The sequence below is a fragment of the Papio anubis genome, chromosome 12 (genome assembly GCF_008728515.1).
Source record: "Papio anubis isolate 15944 chromosome 12, Panubis1.0, whole genome shotgun sequence".
NCBI lineage: Eukaryota > Metazoa > Chordata > Mammalia > Primates > Cercopithecidae > Papio > Papio anubis.
Window position 1 is genome coordinate 45,042,046 of NC_044987.1, and position 22,222 is coordinate 45,064,267.

The following is a 22,222-nucleotide window of genomic DNA, read 5'->3' on the forward strand; positions in this document are numbered from 1 at the left end:
GAATGGGTTTCATGACTGGGTCAGCTATGAGCAGAGAAGAATGAACAGATGTTGAATGCAAAATGCAAGCAAGATGAAAGCATTTGTAGGAGAAATATTTAGGAGTTAGAAAAGATCATGAGATGTAATCTCTGATGAAGAACAGAAAACTTAAGGAATAATGATATGGAGGCTTGACCTATGTGCTGTGTCCTTATTACAGTTAAATGAATGAACTTACCTCAAAGAACACAACTGCCTAGAATATTTTAAACAGGAGAAAACTAAAACACTAAAATGTAGGAAAATACTATCAGTTCATAGACTTATATCTGAAATTCTACAATACAAAATTGTTCTGGAAATGTAATTACTTTTTCTCTTTTAATGGAAAAAACTGACATCACTCACCATTAGGTTGCCTATTGCCTGTATTTATTCATAAGATGAATATATTCATATATTTCACTAAAGCGGCTGCTGCTGCTGCTGCTTCTGCTTCTGCCTCTTCTTCTTTCCTCATAGACTCTCTCACTTTGTTACTGAGGCTGGAATGCAGTGGCACAGTCATAGCTCACTGCAGCCTGAAACTCCTGAGTTCAAGTCATCAACCTGTCACGGCCTCCCAAGTAAACTGGGATTACAGGCATGAGCCACCATGCCTGACTCCTGAAGCTAAGATGTTGAATTATAACGTGCTGACCAGTGTTGGCTAGGGTCATTGTCAATGTAAGTATAGACAACACATATTCTTGGTCAACTCAGAAAATTCTGAATTCTCAAACATCTCCTCAGACTTTGGATAAAAGACTGTAAATACAAATTCAGAAAAAAAATTAAAAGTGAAAAGAAAGAGATTACCTTCCAGTGTATTTCTAAAGCTGAAATTGGCAGCTTTATCCATGGAACCAGATTCATACTGGGTCAAACTCAGGCAAAATTCTACGTCAGCTGAAGAGGGGAGCCTTGGGGTTCTGGATTTGTCATGGTTTCCAGGATTGCGCCGTAAAGGTCCCTCGGGCATTCCATTGCATAAAGACTGATGGCTGTTGTACTCCTCCAATCGGCTACAGATAATCTGTACAAAACACCCTCATGTTAAACAAATTGTCACCACCTCTGAGTCCGTAGAAGAAGGGTAGAAATGTTGGAATTTCTAATTACCATTGTTAGACTTCTCCTTAGGAGATTACCACAATTGTGTGTCTTTAATGACAGGGATATATTCTGAGAAATCCATCATTAGGTGACTTTGTCATTGTGTGAACATCATAGTCAGCGTACTTGCACAAACCTAGATTGTATAGCCTACTAAACATCTTGGCTGTATGGTAAAACCTACTGCTCCTGGGCTACAAACCTGTCCAGCACATTGCTGTACTGAACACTATAGGCAACAGTAAGATAATGGCAAGTATTTGTACATCTAAACCTATCTAAACATACAAAAGGTACAGTAAAAATACAGTATAAAAATTATTTTTAAATGGCATACTTGTACATACAGGACACTTACCATAAATGGACCTTGTAGGAGTAGAAGTCGCTTTGGGTAAGTCAGTAAGGGAATAATGAGTGAATATAAAGGCCTAAGATACTACTTTACGCTACTGTAGATTTTATAAACACTATATATATAGGCTACATTAAATTTATAAAAATATTTTTCTTTTTCAATAATAAATTAAACTTCCTGTAACTTTTTTACTTAATTTTTTAAAACTTTTGGGGTCTTTTGATCATAGCACTTAGCTTAAAACACAAACATATTGTCCAACTGTAGGAAATATTTATATCTTTAGTCTATAAGCTTTATGTTATTTAATTTTTTACTTATAAACATAATTGGAATTTTGTTAAAAACTAAGACACAAGCATATATACTATCGTAGGCCTACACAGAGTCAAGATTGTCTATATTATTGTCTTCCACCTCCACATCTTGTCCCACTGGAAAATCTTCAGGGACAATAGCACACATGGAGCTGTCATCTCTGTGATAACAATGGCGTTTTCTGGAACACCTCCTGGAGATCCTGCCTGAGGCTGTTTCACAGTTAACTTACTTTTTTATAAGTGGAAGAATCACATTCAAAAATAATGATAAAAATATAGAATAGTAAATACATAAACCAGTAACATAGTTGTTTATTATCATTATCAAGTATTATATAACGTACATAATGGTATGTACTAGACTTTTATACAACTGGGATTTCAGTAGTTGTTTACACCAGCATCACCACGAAGACATGAGTAATGCATTGTGTATAACATTATGACTGCTATGATGTCGTGACAGGAATTTTTCAGTTCCATTTATAGTAGTGTGGGACCACTGTCATATATGTGGTCCATCCTTGACAGAAATTCCATCTTGTGGCACATGACTACATTTTAAAATGTTGAAGAAATTAGCTTTTTAAGGTTGCAGAATGAGCCATGAAAGTTAAAACCTAGAACAGGATTCTAGTGTTGCATCTACCACTTAAGAAACTGATTTAACTGTCTAGACCTCATCTATCAAATGAAGATAACAACTACTTCACATAGTTATAGAAAATAAAATATTTATTAATTACCTATTATATATTAAGCACTATGCCAAGTGCTGAGGCTAGGGTTGGTAACAATAGAGATAGTCATCTCTCTATACATAAGGCCCATAGCACATGGCATGACCGACAGAAAACACTCAAACAGTAGCTTTAGAATGTCAAGGACTAGAACTACTTTCACTTTGTGCTTTTTTGTTCATAAAATGTCCTATTATTGTCTTTTTTTTTTTGATGTACAGTACAATACTCATGGTTGATTGTTTTTTAAAAACTAGAAATTTCTCTGAACTTTAGCTAGAACCGAGGTGATTTTCATTGCAGAAATACCATCTTAAAAATAAGAATTTCTCACCTTTTTATAAGCAAAACTTTTTAAGAAAACATGGTGCATGCATTGCCTTATTTAAATCACAAAGCAATACTTTCCACCTCACAAGTAAGGAAAATGAGACTCAGGTTAAGTGGCATTTTCCAGGTTATATGGCAAATAAATGGCAGTGTTGTGACGGCAACCCAAGTTTTCCAACTTCATCTGTAGTGTATTTTGTGCTTTTACAACTAATCTAGCACGGCTCAACATTCAACATTTTTTAAAAGTAGGTTCTAGGTTAAAATAAAATAGAGAGTTCTAGTCCTATATCTCGGTTGTGGTTGACAACAGGATGTTGTTCTTTGTTGATTTCCCTAAATCTTGATCGAATTTTTCTAAATAAACTGTCTTAATATAACTTGATTTGAGTATCTATTTTCTGCTGAGAACCTGTCTGATGCAAACATTATTTCCTGCTGATCTTTCCCTTTCCGTCTCTTCTATGTCTTCATTGGTCTCTTTGCACTTCCCAGAACTCACCAATCACTCTTATGCAACATGTTCCTGTATTGGTTATTTTTTCTAGGTAGACCGTTTTCTCCTGATACCTGCTTGGGTTATTCATATCCTCATTATCTTAATGAGATCTACACTAAACATCTATTTAACATCATATTCAGCCTTACTCACCCACTTTAGCAGTGTAGTAGAGCTGGTTAGCACTAGCAAAATTCAATGTGTGTAACCCTTCTCAGTATTGGAATGTTCAGCAATATCTCATCATTAGATGGAAATCTACCATTGTCAGTATTTACACCACAACAATTGGAAAATCAGAATCGTATCTCCCGACCTTCCCACTCCCCATTGAGAACAAGTTATTAAACATTTACTGTACACCACTAATTTCTGCTTTATCTGTGCACTTAGCAACTTCTAACATACTATATAATCAAAAGAACTCCTCTCATAGAATAATTGATTTATTGTTGCTGCATTTCAAACCAAAGTTTTAAAATGTCTATGTGTCAGGCATTATACCAGAGCACAAGAATACATATTGAACAGGATAAACACAGTTTTTATTTTTATAGAGTTTACAGTCTAATAGGTATGGTTATAAAGATTAAATGTCTATACCATATTGCCTTATTCATTGATTTAAAATGCTTTTTAATAAGTATTAGCATTTTAACTATTGAGTACTTTATGTAACATACATAAAGTGTGTGAGTGAGACAGTAAAACAATATATATATAACTTATATTTTTAACTCCTTCAACTTTTTAAAATAATAAAATATATATCATTTTACTGTCTCACCACACACACTTTCTAGACCTACTCCACTAGAAGGTAAGTTACATGAAATACTCAAATTGCTAATATTTTTGTAAATGAATTTTTAAATCAATGAATAAGGCAATATGGTATACATATTTAATCTTTATAAACATACCTGTTAGACGATAAACTCTACCAAAATAAAAACTGTATCCTGTTCACTATGTATTATTGTGTTATGGTATGGTGCCTGACACAAAGACATTTAAGACTTTGGTTTGAAATTCAATAACAATAAATCAATTATTGTATGAGAGGAGTTATCTTGGTATTTCCATCTCATCAATGAGAAATTAGGCTTATAGAAGTTAAGTGACTTCATCAAACATATATAGTTTATAAAATTGGGGGAGTTAATATTTGAATATAGACTGTGTGATTAAAAACTCAAATCTTAACAACTATCTTAAATGAAACTTCCATTTCCTGGCTATTCCTTCCCACATAAAGGCACTCTAGTCATCTTCCTCTGTCATCTCTTGACCAATGAATTTGTTATGAACCTTCAAAGACTCCATATTATAAAATCCAATTATCCCTGCAGGTCCTAATGTTAAAATAGCACTGGGCACAGTTGACCACTTTCACTTTCACAAAACACATTCCTCTGTCTTCCTCTATCTATTGATTTCTATGATCACATCCCCTTTGATTTTTGCCTTTCTCTCTTGCTGTTACTACTTGGTGTGTCCTACTAGCTCTTCCTCGTCTATTTTACCTGTAAATATTGTGCTCTAGGCAGGACTGGCTATGCAATTTGCAGCACCAGGTAAATGTTGAGAGCTTGGTTGTGGGTAGAGAAATCAATATTTACTTTCTCAATCTACAGGGAATACGTGGCCCACAGTCTCAGTCTACAGTGAATAGGTGACTCCTTAGGGATTGAAACCTCCATGCTAAGACTTGTTTGAGTAGGTGGGTAGATTAGTTCAGGCTGCCATAAGAGAATACTACAGACTGGGTGGCTTAAAGAGCAGACATTTCTTTTCTCAAAGTTCATGAGTTTGGAAGTCCAAGATCAAGCTGTCTGGTGAGGTCTCTCTTATGTCTTGCAGAGGAAACCTTTTCTCCATCTTCAGAAGGCCGTTTATGTATACATAAAGAAAGAGACAGCTCTGTCTTTTTCCTCTTATGAGGACACCAGTACTATTGGATTAGGACCTCACTGTTATGACCTCACTTAACTTTAATTACTTCCTTAAAGCCCTACCTCCAAATACAGTCACATTGGGAATTAGGGATTCAACACACACGTTTTTGGGAGATGCAATTCAGTCCATGATGCTGGGTGAGAGGCCCATATGTAATCACCTGTGCACCATGCTAAGGCGCAGCCAGTCAAAGTAGAGAAGGCCTCCGTTTTACCCTGAACCAACAAATCATGGGACCAACACCCAACTTCACACCTCTTCTTGCTTGCACCAAGGAACCAACCAGGGTTGGAGAGTGATGTGGGATGTTGACCTCTTTCCTCCCACCAGTGGCCTTGGACAGAGGGTGAGGAAGTAGAAACTAGATGGGGCTGGTGGATGGGTTAGTGGTAGCCGAGACTCATCCCAGGAAAAAAAAGAACAAAAGGTCTGCAGGACACATATGAACCAATCATATGCTCCATTGTCCCTATAACTTCACTTATAAAGCACAAACTCAAAGATAAGATTAATAAGAATTTCAACATCAAGACCACAGATCATTAAACCTCAAATGTGGGGTCTGCTTCTGAGCGTGGAGCATCATATGATGGCACTGTTTTTATATTGTCAATTCTACCTCCAAAACATCTCAAGTCAGGCAACCATTCTCCACATGCTGACATCCTGTGTGATCCTGCTGCTAAAGTCAGATGGTCTACTCTTCTCTGACACTGCTTGTTCTTCTCCATTCTATGACTCTGACTGTGGCTAAGCATGCCCACTTTTTGCCATGCATCTAATATCCTACCCATTCTTTAAGGCCAAGGCAAATAATTAGTAAAAAAAAAAAAAAAAAACAGGCATTGTTGACTCTTACTTAAAAAGTAACTCAAAATGGACTGACTCTGAATGTAAAAAAAATTCAAGAATCCTTCACCAAATTATTTTTCTTATAGTTTCGTTTATATGTAGGCAGAAGAATAAACTATGATAAAAATGTATGACTACATAAGCCAAAAAGAGCTCTTAAGAAAAACATTAATTTTACTTTTTCTTAGTGTTACATAAATTAATGCATCACTTAAATTCTTGGATACCTTACATTTAATAAAATAGAGTAATTAGGTAGTGAGAGAGAAATTCAAAGCAAAAGATGAAATTTAGGAGAGTCCACCCTGCCATCACTGACTGTCCACAACAGGTGCATGCTTCTGTGGGAGGCTTGGGACCACTAGGGAGATAACATTGTTCTTTACCCAACTTATACTTATTCATTTTCGTCTCTAATATACAATGATTATTATATCCCTTATAAAAATGCATCCTTCATGAAGACACATTTATTTTTACATTGTTGTTTATTTCTTTACCCTCAGAATCTAGTTCAGTTTCCAGCAATCTGTAGATGTGCAATAAGTATTTGTTGGATGAATGAACAGAGTCAATGAATGAGCCAAAGAATCTCCTACAAAAAGTATGTGTTGAGTGCTCATTTTTCTCAGTCATGTTGTTGGTACCACCTCTACCATAGAATATATTTCTAGAACTTATTTTTGTAAACATATGTTGAGTCCCTACTCTGTCCTAGGCCATAAGGGAGCTATCTCTGTGAACACTAAAAATTGAAATTCTCACAACTACCCTGTGGATTTTTATGATTTTATCTCCATTTTCATGATGAGGATACTAAGCCAGACTGTGAAAGACTACAAAAGGCTAATGGGGTATAAAGTCCCATGTTATGATTTATAATTTTGTGAACAGTAGATGAGGCACATAGAATAGTAATTTAAAGGTAAAATGTCTTACTGGTCAACTGTTTGCATCACATTTGAAAATAATCAAGACTATTTTATTAGTCCCCTATCCCACTGAATTTACTATCTATAAGCATGTATAAACAAATTTAGTCATCTCAAATAGAATTGAATGGGCAGTCCCCCACCATAGATGGCTGCTACTGTGTTAGATAAGAAATGCTTAGAGAAGTTACTCTTAATTTTTGGTCACTAAGATCTAACTTATGAATTATGCATTGTGTGGTGGAGAAAAAATTGGGCTCCATAATGCAGGTAGATGTGACTTCAATTCTGGCTAATTTTCTTACTAGTCATGGGGCAATGAACATGTTTTTTAGGCTTGTTAAATCTCAATTTTTTAAAACTGTACTATGACATGATATATGAAAAGAAACTATTCAACAAATAATTTCTGGCTCAACTAATGCCAGTTTCTAGTTTTCCTTATACTTTACAACATTCCTAAATCCTTTCATCTGTATGTAATTGAGAACTGGAACTGTTGAGTGACTTGTCTTAGGAACATATGATGTTTGGAGTCAAAACCAAAGTACTAAAACACAAGCTTCCTGATTCCAAAGCAATATCCACTACATTTATTATGATGTGTTAATAGTTTAGGAATGGTTGAATAAAACTAACCTAACTTTTACATTGAATGTAGTATGTTGGATGCTTTTATAATTTTGATTAACTAGACACTACAAGTATATAGACTAAATCATTTTTATTCCTCTTTGAGTAATCTCAGGATATTTTCAAAAGATCCTGCTGCCTTAAAGACTCCTACAGCCAATTCAGTTAAATTAGAGAGGCTTGAATGAAACTATTTTTGCTGAAATGCCAACTGCCAAGTGACTAAGTGTTCAGATGACTGGAGGTATTACTAACGAGGAGGAAATCTACCCTGTTTCCAGAAATAATTTGAAAAACTCCAAACCTTAGTCTTTACACTGCATACAGGAAAGGAGGCAGGCTAGGAGAAATTGTTAGCATTGTGCTTATGATCATGAAGATTCTAGTCAGAAAGACCTGGTTTCCATTACTGACCCCATTAGTTACATGGCCTGGGGGCAAGTTACTTAAGCTCTCTGAGTATTAAGTTTTTTCATCTGTAAATGGGAATTATGCCTTTCTATCAATGATCAAATAATCTAACATGTATAAAGCACTTAGCAGAGTGCCAGGTGTAAAGTGTTTGATAATGACAGCTATTATAATTATTTTTGAAAACAGGACCATTGGGCAGGACACCAAATTGTTTTTAACTTTGGGTGTATCACACTGTTTGAATATTCATTATTATAATATCTAACTTTGATATATCATTTAAAAATATATTAATTATTTCCACACATGAAACTCAATATGTCAGATCCTAACAAGCCATATAAATACATTTTATTGAATCCCTTCACAGTAATGCTTTAACCTATATTCTAATTTTAGGGACAAAAATCGTCTCAGAATAATTAAGTAACTTGCTTAGGGTCTTGTAGCTAAGTAAGTATGGAAATTCACTCAAATTCATGCTGACGTGACTGAAAAGACTATACTCTTTGTACTACATTGTTCTGTATTCCATTACATTTAATCCTCCTATTAACACACACATAAAATAAGTATAGATGGTAATTCTACCTCATTTTTTTTCTCTTGGGAATAAACAAAGGTCAAATATTTTAAATAACTGGTCCAATGTCATCGACCAAATGGCAGGGGTAGAATTTGAACCTGGATGTTCTGATGATGACTGTGTTCTTTTTCTATTTCAACACAAGTGATTTATAACATATATAACATATGCTGGGGGAGGAGATCAAGTGTTCCAAGTCAAAGCAAAAAAGGGGAGATACAAGAAAGAGATATGTTAACGAGGAAGGTGAACCTAAATATTGTTTTCTTAAATTTAAAGAAATAACATAAACTGCCAGCTATTAAAAGCTTTTGGGAGCAAAGATTTTGTTATAGCATTAGAGGTTTATCTGGGGCAAAAAATGCAAACCATATGACATTCCACAAAATGTTTTTCATAAAGGAAAAAGAGAAGCTGTTATTTCACTGAGCTGTTGTCATGGTTACCTAAAACCCATGACTCTCTGCTGAAATGTGACTTTTTTTCTTCCAACTGTTTGCTTCCATGTGATGTGCTTTTCACCTGATGAGTGAATTCCCTGGTCACAATTCGCTCATGTCTATCAGCTAGGAAATATTTTTCATCTTTGTTTCAGTTCATCATGACACCTATTCCTGATACCCCTTTTATTTTTATGGCTAGCTTATCTGTTGGTTGCATAACATTAGATCTAATTATGTTGGGCACGGGTAGTTTGTACTTAAATGTTAAGCAACCCTCCACCTCCAAATATAATGAACTATTTTAATTGATGACAAACATGGCCTCTACTTTAAAAGCTTTGGTCATTAAACAAATAAATGAGCAAACAAACAACAGACATGAATTAGGAACACAATATTTCCAAATAAATTAGTTACCTGATTTTAACATATTTAATAGAAAACTTTGACCAATAAATGTTAATTTCATTTAATTCACACTCAGCTATGTTGCAACTTGCTTCATCTTCTTTCTTGTATTCTTACTTTGCATGCACACACACACATACATATGGAACTACCAGAGAGAACTACACAAAATATCTTATACCCAAATTTAAGTAAGTGGCTACTGTTGACATTGTTGTATCCTAGGTATTGGGAATCCAATGCTGTAAAAAACTGCAGTGAACGGTCCTAGAAATCTACCCATGCAGAGTTTAATATTTGATCTATGCTAGCACTGGAGCTAACATTTCTTTGATGTTAAATTTTGTTAAATTCAGCATGTATTTATAAAGCCTGTTACATGTATATATTATAGTCCTGTGTTCTGTGGATACAAAAATATTTAGAAATGATCTCTACCTTGGAGGAGCTGACAGGCTGGTAGATACAGACAGGCTTGAAAACCATTGCATGTAATGAAAAGTTACAAGTGCTATGATATAAATCTGTATAAAGTACAATGATAGCACAAAGGGGAGAGGGTCAGCTCTACTAGAGTAACAGAGGTGGATCAGTAAAAGTCTCAGAATATTTTCATTATGATATAAATTAAAAGGATTACATCACTGTGTCTGCCTATGTTGTCTTGGGCAGGAGAATTTTCAGGGTGTCAAAGTGTTTACATGTCAAATTATACATCTAGAAATTAGCGAGTTACTTGAACCCTTCTGAACTTAAATGGATCCTTATAAATAAGAAATAACACTGTTGACTTAAAAAGCACTGCAGTCAGAGCCGCTCGGTTTTAGTCCTCAGATGTGTGACTTTGGACAATCATCCTACCATTTTAGACTTTTCTATAGTTTTTTAATAAAATGCAGACGCTACCCTAAATACCATTGAAGATCTCTCAGCTCAGAGTTAATAAATGCTATCAAATCTCTAAAATCTCAATTTTGGGGTCAAGTAAAATGATGTCTGAAACCAATAAAAAAAAGAGGGCTTTATGTGAAAGGTGAATCAGCATAGCTAATTTGGAAGGTCTTAATTAACTCAATCTAGAAAGTTTTTGATCTCATCTCACACAAAATAGTCTAGTTCTTAATTTAAGCATTCAATTTGGGCAAAGGCATTCAAATTAATGGTGTGTTTATTACAGAACCTGCATTTTTGTAAAGCGAAAGTAAAGAGATACCAAAACAATCTCCATATTCATTAACTCAATGATTCTCAGTGCTGGCTGCACATTAGAATCACAAAATGAGGGTTTAAAAATGCAAACACTTGAAGGCCCGGCATGATGGCTCAGGCCTGTAATCTCAGCACTTTGGGAGTCTGAGGCGGCAGATCACTTGAGGTCAAGAGTTGAAGACCAGCCAGGCCAACAGGGTGAAACCCCATCTCTACTAAAAGTACACAAAATTAGCTGAGCCTGGCGGTGGATCCCTGTAGTCCCAGCTACTAGGGAGACTGAGGCAGAAGAATCACTTGAACCTGGGAAGTGGAGGTTGCAGCGTGCGGGGATCGCGCCACTGCCAAAACAAAAACAAAAAAAGCAAAAACAAAACAAACACATCCGGACGCTTTTACACTTTTACAACCTCACGGAAGACCACCTGAATCTGAACTTCTGCCAAGAAATTAGGTGCGTAAAAATCTTGCAACAGTTTTTATTTTTTATTTTTAATGGTTTTTTGGAAGCTTCCTAGGTGATTTTGACATTGAAAACTCTGAATTAAATCAATGTAAGCAATCAATCTTAACTTTTATAAGGACTTTGTAACCAGAGAGGCTGTGTGAAGGAGTGGAAACAGCCAATGTGAGTGGGGTTTGACTGTCACCTCTGCCACTAATAATCTCTTGACACTACTAAAACACAGTAGGTGAGCAGCAAATGTTCATTCATTTCACCTTTCTTAAACTGTGATTTCCTTGTTTCTCTTCAATCATCTTCCTTCCACTCTGTTTTCTAATTTTATTTTTGAAACCTGTTTCTACACAGAAATTTAATCATAGAACAAGGTTGAAGTTGATAATTGTAGCAATTTCAGTTCAGGGCTTACCCACTTGACACACTTTTTTTTTTTTTTTCTAGAAAGTATTAAAATTGAACACATTCATGAAAAGAAAAAGGAAAAAGTTCCACTTGACAATAAGTAATTAGGAAAACAATACGCATATGGCCGTGGATATCATCTCGTATTACACATCTCATGTAATTAAAAATCAATGTGTATCTATTAAGCTTTCCTGTGGATGTTGCAGCTTATTTTAGTAATTTAGACAGTCCTCCAACCTTTCTGGGTCAAGTTAAGCCACATAGTTAAACAAAGCATAACAACTGACTGAAAATCCCATGTCCAATCCTGGCAGTTTTTTTAAACAGGAACACAGGATATGAGAGCTAGATGAGAGTTTGCACATTATAGATTAAGGTAGGAGGTCTGAAAGCTCACTGAAATAGATTTTTTTTCCGAGCACATTTTTCTAGCCTTTCCTGCATAAAACCCATTACGTTTGGTAAATAGCTGACTAATAACACCAAAAATTATACAGTGGCCATTTTTTAAATGAACTTCAGTAGACTTCATTGGGATGGGGTACAAACTTGGTTCGGTGGAGAATGCGATCTACATTTCAAAACTGCAGATTTTGAGAAATCGAGTGCAAGATTCTTCTCATCCCATTCACACATTGGGCTTAATTTCATAGAGCATTGCTAGTCAAAAGTGCTGTATTAGAAAGTTTTGGAAGACAGACAGAAGAGCTTTCCTTTAACATATGGTTTTAAATGATAAATAATTAAACACATATTTCTTTGGTTACCATTTGCCCCTAATTCAAAATGAAAAATTCAGAATAGATGAAATAGGAATTCAATTCCAAATAGTAATCCTTCATATTTTATCTAAAGTTTTCAAGGACTGAGAAAGAAAGCTAACTTCTAATGCAGCCTAAAGAAAAAGTGAGAAATGAACCAGATCCTTTAGCTAAAGATATCACAGCAGTTACATCCTTGGAAATAGGATACGGTGGTCATATAGCCAGATTATTAGAGAATAAATGTTTTTTTGTTTTTTTGTTTTTTTTGCTTCTTATTAGCTGTATGATATTATGCAAGTTACCTGATACCTTTATAACCTCTAAAATAGAGAAAGATTGATAAGAGCATGAAATGAACGAATGCACAAAAACATTTGCCACAGGGTTTACACATGCTAGATGTTCAATGAATATTAGCCATCTTCATTATTTACCTGTTTAAGCCTCGGGATCTTCATACTTTCAAAAATGAAGATCTAATCCAATAATTATTTCCCAAACATTCCTGATTAAAAGAATCAACATAGACACTTAGTAAATTGTGCCTTCTCAGGACTATCTCCTGAAGATTCTGACCAATGAGTCTGGGATAGGGCCAGGAATTTGCATTTTTAATTTGTACACCATATGAATCCTGTTGTAATAATTTTATTTCTCAGAAACATTAGTGTATATCATTTTTTAATCAAATATGCATTCATTCATTCATTTATTCAATTCACAAAATACATAATGTGCTATTGCCATTTCTAAAGGCACCATACCATGTTCTGGGAAATACAATAATGAATCAAGTACTCTGTTCATTGCAGTTTAGAAACCTAGTAGAAGTCGTTAGACAAATAATTACAGAAATATCTAAAGTGTGCTATAAAGGAAAAATACAAGGTACACTGAGAGTTCTTAACATGGCATCATTTCTATTCTTGATGGGGGCTGCAGTGGGGTGCAGAAGAGAAGTTTATACCCTGCCTGAAGAAGTGATTGTTAAGGTTCCTCCCTGCTCTGACATCATACATCCAGCACATCTTACCTGCCAAGAGGAGAAGAATGATGCTGGGCTGAGTAGGTTAGGATTTGTGGGGTGCTGACCTCCCATGTACTCATCTGTGCAAATGTCACACTTTTCTGCATCCCGCCAGTCCCAATATGGAATAGTGAAGTTTTCATCTCCTGTCAGCTTCTGGATTTCTTGTTCCCACCGCAACAAGAAGAGTCTATGCCAAGGCAGAAAAGCTGGTGCTTCATGGGCAAAATCAATGTCTCTCCAGATTTCAGATCCCCCAAGCAGTGCATCCATTGACACATAATAATGGATCCAGACAAAGAGGTCATAAATGTTGATATCACTAAACATGGGTGTTGACCCATTTTTCATTTGGCCGTAGGTCCCTATGGGGATGACATAGTCTGAGCTGATGGTATGCTTTGCTAAAGTGAGGTAGGCAAAAAATTTGTCCTTCTCTGGGGCACTCAAATCAAAGATGTTTCTTCTCACCAAGAGTCGTCTGTCTGTGCAGTTGGGTCCCCAAAAGCCAAACTTGCAGTTTCCACAGTCGAATCCCGTGAAGTTGCCAGAGCACTGGCAGGTCCTATTATAAAAGATGGAAGGCCACGACTCCCGGTCATCCACCCCTGTGAAGGGAAATTGAGGCCCAAGTGGTGCATTGGACAGAAGGATATTCTGACAGGAACCTCTGCCTGAAAGTTGGCCACAGGGACTCCCGTCCCCACTCCATGGTGGGCAGCATTCCTTTTCCATCAGGTTCTTAGAGGAGACACAGGCTCGAGGGAAATGTCCAGCGGAGGTCTGGAAACTCCACAGCAGGCAGTACAAAACAGCCAGGATCATTCTTCCTCTAGTCCTCACAAGGTCTGCTGAAACTGGCTAATTGGAGTCACAGACTTCTCTTTCCAGCTACTCCTACAGTGATTATCACATGTCTTGGCTGAGACCTATATAATACCACTCCCACCTCCAGCATCAAACACTTTTAGTCTTTATCTTAAGCTTTCATCCTCTGAAAAGCACATGACTGACTTTTCTTTGGAATTGGCTCATATCCCACCAGTGGGATAGGTCTATGTTAAAGTGAAAAACTCTATTCACCATTAATAGTTTAATTCTTATGGTTAGAATATTAACAATAAGATTAATAATAATAATGCCTGACCTAAGCAAACCCAGTTAATAGACTACAAAATTAATGATGATTTGAACTTGCAGATGAGAGGTAGTGTCAGGAATAGAGCTTCTCTTATTAACAAAGTTTAGGAAGTATTAAAGATTATGGGTTTTAGCTGGTTATTTCTCAGAGACCGTAAACAGGCTACAATATTTGAAGAACTCCATATGCAGAGAGAGATTGTCTTCAGAGTCCAGAGATAATTCCTTATATGTTATTGAATTTCAGTTCATTTATTTTATACAAAGGATCAGAAAAAAATCTTATACTTTTACCTGATAATCCTGATGCATTTTCTGACAACTCCTAAGGATAGCTCACTTTGATAGCTGGTTGATTTGCTTCATTGTGGGGATATCCCATGGCAAAGAGCGCGCGCTCTCTCTCTCTGCACCTCTCTCTCTGCATCTCTCTCTCTCTGCATCTCTCTCTCTCTCCAATGCTGTAGACATGTTGTTTTTCCTATAAATTCTAGAAATTAGGAATTTATTTGAAAATGTTTTTGCAATGTGTTTTGTGCAAAGAAATTCTCAATTAGTGAGTGAATGAAAAAGGAGAAATATATTTCTTCGCAAATATTTTTTGGTCATCTCAATTATTTCAAAAGTTCCTTCTCTGTGTATAGTGAGCTAGGGAAACTGAAATTCATGGCTAAAAAATATAATGTAACTATGTTAGTTTTCAAATGAGTAGTATAGATAATAAGTAAATCAAACTTTTAATGGAAGAGATGTATTTGTGGGCTGATACTAGAAAGAATTGCATAATTTTGGATAATATGCAAGTGTTATCAAGGCAGTGCCCTTGATTAATACCTCAAGGAGTGGGCATAAGTTGGACAGACAATTCAGAATAGATACAACACCTGAGACAGGGGAAACGTGTAGAGATGGGAACTGTGTTTCATCTGTCGAGTTGGAGCATTACACTCAGATAGGCCTCTACACATCATAGAAAATTAAACCTGGGGCCAATACATGGAGGGGCTTAAAGACTTAGTGGTTTGAACTAAAGTGAGCCCTTTTGTGAGCTGAAGAGTGACAAAATGAGAGTAGTCAAATCAAAGTTGCCCCTCTGAAGCTTCCTTCTTTGTCCTCCTCCAAAATTAAAGCTGGGTGGTCCACTGAAATTAATGAAAAAGGAAAAGAGGAGATCATTAGTGTTTGGGTCCTTAGCTGAAGCATTCTAGGAAAAGCTGTCACTATTTTGATGATGCCAGAGTGTCAGACTGTTCTGCTTTTTTCTCTTTTTGCTGGAGTTTTCCTCATTATTTAAAGAAAAAAAAAAAAGAAAAAAGTCACAGCTCCTCCAAACAACTTTTTTGAGACAGAGCAGGCTTTGCAGGTACATGGAGCAGTGTGTGGGTGAAGAGGAAGAGAAGTTTCCATGGAAATACTGCCTCTGGCTGGGATCAGGAAGTCATCACATGATCTCCACAAGGAGGCTTAATCTTTTCTCTCTTTCTTTCAGAGCCACAAAGAGATTAACACAAGACTTCTTGTCCCTGGGGAGCCTTGGTTCTGCATTACTTGTAACCACATGTGGCATTTCATAATTCTTTTCTATATACTCGCAGACAGAATTCAACTTCTCATGTTCAATTTAATTAAGAATTTTGCCTTACACTTGCCCCACTATCAGGCTTCCAGTGAAATAACTTAGAAAGTCTTCATCATGCTCTTTAAGGGCGTTTGTGTCTGCTGTCCTGTCTATTTTTCATAATCTGTAGAGCCTGCTTAGAGGAATTACTAAAATGTACTTTGTCCTATTAATTTCCTTTACAGGGTTGATGTTCTTAAATAGACCTCTTTATTTGTTCCCAGTATAGGCCACTGTCTCCTCTGGCCTACATGTGTTGTAGTCTTCAGTCTTATTGCCAATCTTGGGTTCCTAAATATTAAATTCCATTTAGAGTGCTTTCTTCCTGACTCTAGATGTGCCTTCTTTAGATATCTTCAGGTTGTACGATTTGAAAGAGTCCTATCCTGTTTTGGGAGATTATTGTATGACTTGACATGAAATTAGTGCAATGCCCTATAAAGTAGAATTAGGGGTTCAGTAAATACTCTTCAAGTATTTACTGAGCACCAACTATCAGACATGGGGAGAGATGGGAATGCTATGGTAAGCACAACAAAAATCTCTATCACCATGAAGGATATTGTCTCTTAAAATACTATTTTAATTTTAGTAATTTGAAATAATATTTTAACTACATGTACTTTAAATAACTTTTTTTCTGGATTAAATTACTTTTTAAGTTGCTATAAGAGAAAATTAGAAATTAGGGAACGGACAGAAGGACCTTTCTAGTCTCACGAGAGAAGGGATAGTCAGGGATAATTTTATGGGAAAAGTGACATTTCAAGTGACACTTGAGGGATCAGTAGAAGTCTGTTTGATGAAGGGGAGAAAAGCAGGAGTGTGAGCTTTCCAGGTAGAGAGAATAGCATGTTCAAAGTCTCCGAAGTGGAAGTAGGTTGGTATATTCAAGGGATTTAAGGACAGTTAAGATGGCTGCAACCCCCAAAATGGTAGAGGTGTGATATAAGTATGAAGGTGCATGTATTGACCAGCTCATAGTCCATAAAGGCTTTGCAGCAAAATTTTGGATAATCATACATGAATTTAAAACTTGTCACTCAAGCTACTGAGGTGAGAACAGATGTGGGGTAGGGAGCTAGACTAAATGTAGAAATAACTGTTAGGAGATTATTGATATAAACCAGGCAAAAATGACATTGCTTAGACTAGAGTAATGATCTCTGAGATGGACATAAGTTAATGAATTTGAGAGATATGTAGGTGATAAATTCAAGAGCAGTAAGAAGCAAAGGGAAAGAAGATTTAGGGCTATATGCTAGGATGTTGGCTTGTGCCATTAACTAAAATAAGAAACAATAGAGGATAAATGTTTGTGGGAATTGAATATGGGCTCAATTTTAGATATGTTGAGTTTGAGTATAAACTAGCCACAATCACTGGTCCTCTTTTTCTGGTATTTGTATAGATTATTCACCCACTCACTGGTGTTAACCTGGTCGATCTTCCTCTTTTTCCTCACTCAGATCACTGGTATTTGCTCTTCTATTTGGTAGTAGTTTGAATCCATTTTCTGTCTTTGTTTCTCAGCCCTCCTTTCAATTACAATAGTAGCTACCATTTATTAAATACAACTAATATAATTATCTCAGTATCAAGAGCTACCATTTAAAGAAACAAATTTACTATGGAAATAAATATGCTGAAATCAGTAAAAAAAATAATATAACAAACTAGCATTTACTTACCTCCAAGTTTCAACATCCAGTATTTTTCTGCTTGTTTTGTTTCTATTAGTTTAAAAATTCTGGAATATTTTAAAACAAAACTCAGATAACATATTCTACCTCTAATTTAGGTATATATAGCTAACAAGAACATAAAAACAAAACCATGTATCTGATGCATAAAATACATCTCAAACAAAAAGAGAACAATAATTCTTTAATATCTGGTTTCAAATTTATGGTTAATTTAATTATCTCAAAAGTATTTTTGTCAAGATTCAAACAGGTATATACCTTGCATTTTGGTTGATCTAATTTATCAGTTTCTATTAATCTGTAAGTGTCCTTTTTTTAAAAAAATGCAATTTATTTTTAGAGCAAACTGAGTTTTTGCCCTACAGAATTTCTCACATTTCAGGGTTAACATTTCAGGGTGAAATTTATCTCTATGAATTTAACATGCTCATTATCCTGTATTTTCCATCATTTTATACATTATCAATAATAATATCTTGCATTTTGTACAATTGGAATTAGATCTAGAGATTTTATTATATACAGGTTGAATTTTGTTATTGCTTTTGTTAACAATTACTTCACAGGCATTGTTATGTACTACCTACTTTGATTTACTAGAGAACATATTATCTGGTTTTCTCAGTATTTGTTTTTAAAATTGATCAGCAGCTTGAAGTGAGGTCAGACTGTCCTTTCAATTACATAATTCTTTAACAAATTTTTATATGGTTTTATTTTCACTGATAATTATATCCTATGTTTGGTATTTTATTAAAGCTTGCAAGAAAGGTTATTTTTTTTTGTAAAGAATAACTTTCCTCATTAACTATTTTGTTACCCTGTACAAGAAAAGTGGAATAAATGTTTGATTCTTGTCCTTCATTTTTCAATATTCAGAATAACAATGTGGCTCCCTAACAACCTCTAAACGTGATATATTTTTAACTATCGTGAAGACTTCTAAAGTTTTATGTATTTAGTACCTTTCTTTTGGGAGAGAAATTGTTGCATCTTTGTTCAATATTTTGCTAATAAGTGGATATTAGTCAGCCTACATTGTGATTTGTTGGTCAATGATCATCATGATTATGTTTGTGTGTGCATATGTGGAGTTCAAGAAAAAATATGTAGCCATCAACTCTTTATATTTGAAATTTAGACTCATTTGTTTGTTCAATAGATATTGAACATCTATTATTCCTAAGAACTTATAGTAAATACCTAGGGCATAAACAAATTGTATAAGTCACCAACCTTTATTTTGATGTTACGAAGTCAGAATCTCTGATGTAATATCCAAGGTCTGCCCGTTGTTAGTCTCAGGCCCCATGACAAGAGAAAAGGGGGAAGAGAATTAGCATATATTTAAGATTTGTTCAGTAATTTCACTTATCACAACCTGAGTGTGCTCAACTCTACCACATGGGGCTATTTGGAGTTTTAAATAATTTAATAGATATTAAACATTCAATATAAGGTCTGACACATATTAAGCACTTAATAAATGTTCACCATTTTTATTAAAGACCATAAATTTGGTGCTGTTAGTGTTCATCACTATAATGCTCTCAATACTTCTGGCTATTTTTGGTCTAGAGGGCTAGGGAATAAGTATTTTATTGGATATAATTAAATATCATTGTTTTAAATTGGCCTCTCCTTCTCTCGTTAGCAACCTCAATTGCCTTTTTTTCTCCAATTAAAACCTTGTTCTTTAGGATATTGAACTTCTGCAATAACACTGAGATGTCATACTTCTATAGAATTCAGAAATTAGCACATGTTATTTCTCTTAACAAATAATGTTTTTCTCTTTTATTCCCTTGCATAATTTCTGTACATACTGTAAGATACATCTGAGGTGTCATAGCTTCAAGAAAGCATTTTCTGATCTACAGCCCTTCTCTGAGGATAGGCTGGAGGACTATCTTGCATATTCTCATTCTACTCTCAATTCACCTTTGTCATTGCACTCACCACAATGCATATAATCTACCGATGTTTCTCATGCCCTTTCTATATCATGAATCCTTTAAGAGTAAAAATGTGGTTTCACAACAAATGCCTAGAACATTGCATGTTAAATGTATCTTTAGTAGATGGAGAATGGATGGATGAATGAATTAACAATTAAATCTCTTCTTTTGTTTTCCTTATTTTATAAAATATATGTTCTAAAATATTTCAAACATGCAGAAAAATATAAACAATGAGCACTAATGAATTCGTTACTTATTTAATACATTTTAAAATTTTAGAGTAATGGATGCACTTTTAAGATCACATAGTATCATTTCGGACACATGAAAAACAGAGCTAGAGGAGGAAGGGTAAAAGTATGAATGAGATTCGCCCTTATTTTGAATGAAGTGTCATGCAAGGCAGAACCCATCCATCCATTCAGCATAGAGCAGAGAAGGTGAGAAGGCCCAATATGAGAAGAGACTCACAAAACAGAATTAGGGACGCATTATACCAGAACCTTGGTAGAAGTCTAGCTAGAAGGAGGAGACTAGTGTTTATCTAGGATTTATTCAACTATCATTTTCATTCAACATTATTTATTGAATGTCTACTTTGAGATAGGCATTTTGCATACATTTTTTCTGATTAAATCTTCAAAACAAGAGTGTGAGGTGCATATTGTATCCCTTTATAGCTAAATAACCTGATGTTTATGCTTAAGATTAAGCAACTAGTACATTGCAGAGCCATATCTTTCTGCATACTTCCATGTCGCACAGATATTCTATTTCATTGTGTTATCTTCCATGCTAATGTTAGTTTTACTTGCTGGTTGCATTTGACTATTCTAATCCAGCTTCTAGTTTTAGACTTCATACTTTTCATGTTCTATATTCTCATATCTGTTCTGAATGTCAGCTTTAGGTACTTGGCTACATTTTTGATAGGCTTCTAGAATACAGATGGGTCTTTAGCCACCCCTGCTCCAGTTTCAAAATGTTATTTTTAAGTGACATACAACCTCGGTCATGCACTAAAGCCCCTCCCAAAACTGATCCTCATAGTTTGTTGAAGTGTTAAGAAAGTTGTGGTCACCACAATGTTTAATGAATTATATTTTGTTTGCTTCAGTTGAACTGTCTATAATTATTTTAATGGTAGAGGGTATTGATATCTGGGAAGCCAATTTCCTGATTCCATATATTCTACTACATGCAGAACTAGTTTTGCTATCACTTAATGCATATACCACTTGTAATTAAATTCTATTCAAATTATTTAAATAGCATTACCAAAGAGCAAAATATGCTTTACAAGAACAGCAAGAATAATCTAAGACACATTATGGAGAAAATGGGCTGGCAGGAAAATGTAACTGTAGAGTTGAAGAATGGCTGCTGAGAGCCAGCACAACCTCGGATGAATTCAGAACAGAACTAGCTGATGAACCAACATGTAGAACTAAAGTGTGCAACCTTCACAAGTTTAAAAAGCCCACTCGTTTTAATGTCAACGAACTGTGCAGATCCTCTAGCAGAAAGCACATGGCTTTCAATATTTATTGAACATAAATAATGACACCAACTGTCAGTAAAGTAATTTTATCTGAGAGCACAGAACATGATACCCCCAAAGGATGACTTCCTGGTGTGCTGAGTATTTTCAGCTGAAGGAGATTGGGAGTGCCACGGAAACAAGAAGGTCTCTCTGCCCTTCCCCTGGCCTCTTTTCTCCCTTGAAGTGGGTCATAGAAACCGGAACTCCTCTTCCCAAAGCAAGCCATAAAACCTGGGAATGTCATTCTCTGACCTCCTTCCTTTTCCCCAGAGGACCTTCATGTGACAGGTGGGTCTTCAAGGGGAGCAGGCCTTGCTTGTTTAGATTATTCTTTACCCCAGAGGTCTAATTCTGAGCAATACAATATCTGTATCATAGAGATCATTAGACACTCAGGCACAATAGGAGTTGCTTAGGCATAGACAAAGGACAACAGGTTTTGAGTAGCCAATCAGAAATTGTGAATTGTGATAGGGACTCAGATTTGGGATAAAATAGTTTCACCTTTCAAAGTTTAAAATTTCTACCAAATTGGCAAAATTAACATACCTCCTATGATGAAAAGAAAATAATCTCAGTGATTAAGCTTCAAGTGATATCTTTTCAAATAGATGCATCAGATATTGTTATGCAAGTCAGTGGTCGAAAAGCATATTTACCTAAATAATCAATATCATGCTTATTTCTCACTCACTTTTCTCCAAATACATAAACTTCCAAACTAAGTTTGGATTTATAGAAACACTTACCTGTTAAATTAAGTTTAGCCTAAAAC

The 22,222-nt window shown here is 35.4% G+C and overlaps 1 protein-coding gene across 2 annotated transcripts in view; it reads right to left on the reverse strand.

Annotated features, from left to right (window-relative positions):
* The window catches only part of TYR (tyrosinase), a 119,086-nt gene extending 99,005 nt beyond the window's left edge, over window positions 1-20,081 (reverse strand). Inside the window, exons 1-2 of one of the 2 annotated variants that reach the window (XR_004177419.1) lie at window positions 14,914-20,081; window positions 841-1,057 (exon numbers count right to left, since the gene is read on the reverse strand). Coding sequence is in view for 1 of the 2 variants with exons in the window: in XM_003910524.3 (XP_003910573.3) it covers window positions 841-1,057; window positions 13,486-14,304 (1,036 nt within the window). In the remaining variant the exon portion in view is untranslated. Of the gene's footprint in view, window positions 1-840; window positions 1,058-13,485; window positions 14,341-14,913 lie in introns of those variants that run through there. The other variant, XM_003910524.3, reaches the window with a different exon arrangement.
* Between the last annotated feature and the right edge of the window lie 2,141 nt (window positions 20,082-22,222).